The 4,779-nt window shown below is 57.0% G+C and overlaps 1 protein-coding gene across 1 annotated transcript in view; it reads left to right on the top strand.

Annotated features, from left to right (window-relative positions):
* The first annotated feature begins 1,994 nt into the window (after positions 1–1,994).
* The window catches only part of FTH1 (ferritin, heavy polypeptide 1), a 5,792-nt gene continuing 3,007 nt past the window's right edge, over positions 1,995–4,779 (top strand). Inside the window, exons 1-3 of the mRNA XM_005872194.2 lie at positions 1,995–2,056; positions 2,462–2,655; positions 4,044–4,262. Coding sequence (XP_005872256.2) covers positions 1,995–2,056; positions 2,462–2,655; positions 4,044–4,262 — 475 coding nt within the window. The remainder of the gene's footprint in view (positions 2,057–2,461; positions 2,656–4,043; positions 4,263–4,779) is intronic.

Here is a 4,779-nt window from a genome sequence, read left to right as displayed (position 1 = left end):
TGTGCGGGGGTGGGTGGGTAGGGGAGGCTGGAGGAAGGTCAATGGGGGGAAAAAAGGAGACATATGTACTATTATCTGTAATACTTTAAACAATAAAATACAATTTGTTTTAATAAAAAGGAATTTTGAAACTTTAGTGACTCCTTAACCAAGGAGGCAAAAGACCTGCACACTGCAAACTACAAAGCATTGCTGAAAAAATTAAAGAAGACACAAATAAATGGAAAGACGGGGGGCAGCCGTCCCAGGGGTAGGCGGGGTCTACACCAGGGAAGGCCGAGGCCCATCGCATCTGCCCTTCACGGGGAAGCTCCCAGCCCCTGGCACCGGCGGCCAAAGCCAGAGCGCCCCCTCTCTCTGAGCCGGCCATGCTCCCACCTGCCCCAGGCTCAGCAGGCCTCTCCTGCGTCGGCCAGGGTGGGCGTGGCTGAGCCTGGTTGTGTGGCGTGGTCAGGCCATGTGTCTGGGTACCAGGTCATGGGGTGCAACATGAATTGTGGTGACGAGGGCACCCAAAGTGTGGGGAGGTTTTTATGGTAACATGGGGGAGGGCTGGCCCCAGATGCTGTAAATAAATACAGGAATCTGAGTTCAGAAAGTCCAGGTGACTTCTCTGAAGTGTCCAGAAGGTGGGCAGACACCAGGAGGTCACTTGGAAGGACACGGCAGGGGAAGCAAAGGCGAGGTCCTTGACCTCCAGGGCTCACAGTCCGAGGGTAAACACCAGACAGTCCACCGCCTGAGCCGATGGCCTGGTGCTCCCAGGCCACGGCTGTGGGTGCAGGCTGAGGAGCTGGGGGAACGGAGGGCCCCGGGCTGGGACACAGCACGAAGTGGAGCTCAGAGTCAGGTGGGAAGGCAGGCAGACATGCAAACCAAAGCCAGGGCCCCGGGCGGTAGGTCTGGCAGAGGGTGTGTGCGGGCAGTGAGGCCTGCTGTTACTGTCTAACATCCCCGGGCAAGACCCTTGACCTCGACCTCCTGGAATAGGGGCCCCAAGTACCTGGACGTTGAGCCCGCACTGCTCCATGGGTTTTCAAGAAATGGCTGAGGACAAGCTGAGTCATGGTTGCATCACCCAGGAATGTACCCGAGCCTTACTCAGTGCTGTTTTCTCCAATTTCAAAATTCCTAAACTCTACGTTCTTACACACTTCCCTCTACTTCACTTCGGGGGGAATCCCAGGCATTTAAAACAGCGGCTCTTCAGTTAGAGCCTTATTCACCCTGTCCTCTCCCAGCCGGGGTGTTTCTTCACGATTTGGGCTCTGCTTTTCCATGTAGCGTCATTTCACAGACACATCCCAGAAGTAAATGCATTGTTTTCAAGGACCATATGGCATATTCCAGGACGGGCCCTGTCCTACACTGTGGCTTGTGTTTCTGCCAGTGACTATGGCCTGGGACAAGCCCTGGCCTTCTATGGGACTCCCACCTCCTTCTTTCCTTCTCTTTCTTTCTTTCTTTCTTTCTTTCTTTTCTTTCTCTCGCTCTCTCTTTCCTTTCTTCCTTCTTTCCTTTCAAATATATGTTTTTATTGATTTTTATAGAAAGGGGAAGGGAGAGAGAAACATCGATTGGTTGCCTCCCCTATGCACCCCGACCAGGGATTGAACCCACAACCCGGTATGTGTCCTGACCGGGAATCAAACCAGCGACCTTCCTGTGCACGGAAGCAGCTCCACCAGGCGAGACGCCGGCCAGGGCTCCCACTCCTTAACTGTAAAATTCTGAAGTCCTTCCTGAGCCTTGACATCCTCTGACTTTCCCAGCATGCAACGCTGAATGGTACCCACAGCAACAGGCCGAGGGGGGAGAGACCCTGCATCTCTGGAGAACTGACTCCCTGAGGCAGGAGGGTCCTGAAGGGGAGGCAGGTGACCTCGACCCCTGTCCCTGCAGCCTGGGCAGCCAGCCACAGGAGGAAGTGGGGGTGCTTTCCCTCCCTTCCCTGGTAGTAAGGCCACAGCCCTCCAGGCCCCCCCCCTCCCGCCATGACCAAGCACTTTTGGAGCCCGGGCCCAGCCCCTGAGGACCAGCACAGTGCTGAGTCACGGTGGGACAGCAGCTTCCACCCCCACCCCACCCCTGAGTCCTCCAGAAACCACCCCCTGCACCCGCTCGTCTCTGCCTGAGGCTCCGCCCACCAAGGCTGCTGCCCTGGAGGCCAGCCAACTCCCCGCCTCAGAGTCACGAGGAGCTGGGCCCAAGGGGAGGGAGGGAGGCTGAATCCTGGTCAACAAAGGTCCAAAGACCAGGCCTGGCTTCGGAAGACTCTAGAAGCTCGGAGTTGGCAGTTCTGACACCCTGGGTTCCCAGAAAGTGGACATGCCCTAAGCAACACACACACACCCCAGCACAAGATGTTCCTTTCACTCTTCCCAGCTGGCCTCCCCGTGGCCGTCCACAGTGACCACCACAGCCCCGCTGTCCCTCGGCTTTGCCGCGAACTCCTCTGCAGCTGCGGTGTGCAGCCCGTCCCCATGCACAAGGCCGCCTTTCTGCAGCCGCCAGCCGCATTCCTGTGGGCCCGGCTTCCCGCAGGCTCCGTCCACCTAGGTGTCCTGGAGGCCCCAGACTCGACACCTCCAGTCCGAAACCTCGCTGGCCTTCCCCCACACTGCATATCCTCCATGAATGGCAGCGGCAGCCCAGGCAAGAAGGCGGGGGCTCTCCTGCCCGCCTCCCACCCCTCACCTCTACCCCCCACGATAGCCACTCAGCCACCTCACCCCGTCCAGTCTTCCCCAGGTCGCCCTGACCCGCCTCTGTTCCTCGGCTCAGTGAGAACTCGGGCTGCTGCCTCCCAGCCAGTACCCAGCCCTCTGGCCCGACCCCATCCATCCTCCACATTCAATCCACGCGGCCATCTGTTCATTCCACAAACACTGAGCACCTAGCAACAAGCACCTTGCAAAATGCTTGGAGCCCAGGATGAAGCCGGAAGTGGTGCCGGCCCTCCGGCAGCTCACTGCAGCGGGGAAGGAGATCAGAAAGGCATTCTGGGGTCTGACTTATACAAATGGACACACATCATGGCTATTCACCTTCACTACCGATGGGAGCCACAAATAGCAACTGTTGGCCATTTGAACTTGAACTTTATGGCATCTTTTGTCTTACAGCTTGTCGTTTTTTCAGCGTCAGATCTGCCAACTGTCCCTTTATGGCCTTTGACAGCCTCGGAAGAATACACCCGACCCCCAAATGCTAGGAACATCTTCTGTATATTCGAGTGACTTCGTAGGCCTCTTGCTTTTAGGCTCGGCTCTGTCATCCGTCTGGAACAGTGTTTTGAAACACAGTGAGTCACTGTCTTCCGCGTGACTGTCCATTGTCTCAGCGTGATTTGTGGAGCCCGTACTCGCTTCCCTAATTTAAAATGCTGCCTCAGCATCTACCCAGCTGCCTTTCAGGGCGGGCAGGGCTGTGCTGTTGCTGGTGTACCCGTCTCTTCCTGTGCCGGCACCAACCGCTCCCAGTATCTCGTGGTGCTTTTTAAACTATGTGCCCAGAGGGCGCATCTACCCTCGTGCCCGCCCCCCCAATGCTTATCATTTATTCTATACACTTTCTCTTCCAAATGAACGTCAGAAATTGTCAATTTCCCCCAAACCGCTGAGTTTTCTAGAAACTGCATTGAATATATAGGTTCGTCTTAGGAGAACTGACATCTTTACAAAACGGAGGTTGGCCGTCTGGAAACACGGTCTCTGGTCTCTTCGTTGCTGCTGGTTTCCGTACCTGCCCGCAGTCCACACTTCTAGTTCCCGCCCCACACTCCTTGTTGACTGTACTCCCAGGACTGGAAGCGTTTGCTGCCAATGTAGAACGTTTTTCCTTTCATTACATGTTCTAACTGGCGGTGACTTTTATACAGGAAAACTTTGCAAAGGGTGACTTTGCTGTACTCTTATCCTAATTTGTGTTTCTGTTGATTCCGGGTAAGGTTTCGGAAGACAAAACCAGCCGGGTATCTCCCTAGAAATCCCCTCGTGTCTCATGTCCCCCGACAACATTTAACCCCATTTAACCCCTTCTAGGGCACCGGGCCTTCCTGGCCTGGCCCTGCACCCCCCGCCCCGCCTCCTCCAGCAGGACTCTGCTCTCCAAGCCAGCGACTGCCCAAGGCACCTTGGACTCCGTGCCTGCTCACACCTTAGGGAAAAAGGTGCCTGCTCACACCGTCAGTGCTCACGCCTTGGACACCGTGCACGCGCACGCCTTCACGCCCGTGTGCGCGCTCACACCTTCACGCCTGTGTGCGCGCTCACGCCTTCACGCCCGTGTGCACGCTCACACCTTCACGCCCGTGCGCGCGCTCACGCCTTTACGCCTGTGTGTGTGTGTATGTGTGTGTGTGTGTTCACGCCTTTACACCTGTGCGCGTGCCCTTCTCTGCCGGGAACCCCTCCTCCCACTTCACCTTTAACTGGTTCTTCCCTCTTGGCCGAGCGCCCCTCCTGGGGAGGCCTTCCGGGACCCCTGCACCTGCCCCCCCAGCACCTGTTGGCTTCCTGTAGCAGAGCTCTGCCCGCCCCCCACCTTCTCCCGAAGGTGACAGCGCGCGTTTAGAAATGAACAAGGACCCGAGAGAGGGCCACGTCCCAGCAGCCCCTGTTTGAATATTTTAATGGTGCCCCCCCACCCCCACGCGCCTTTCTTTAAGGTTAAGTCCAGCTTCCAGCTTCACGTTTGTGAGGGTCCTGAGCGGGCGAGGCGGTGGGATGTGGGGGCGGGGGTCCTGGGCAGGTCCCCACCCCCCTGCCCAACACAGTA

This window comes from Myotis brandtii, unplaced genomic scaffold (genome assembly GCF_000412655.1).
Source record: "Myotis brandtii unplaced genomic scaffold, ASM41265v1 scaffold369, whole genome shotgun sequence".
NCBI lineage: Eukaryota > Metazoa > Chordata > Mammalia > Chiroptera > Vespertilionidae > Myotis > Myotis brandtii.
This window is presented reverse-complemented; position numbering and strand designations above follow the sequence as displayed.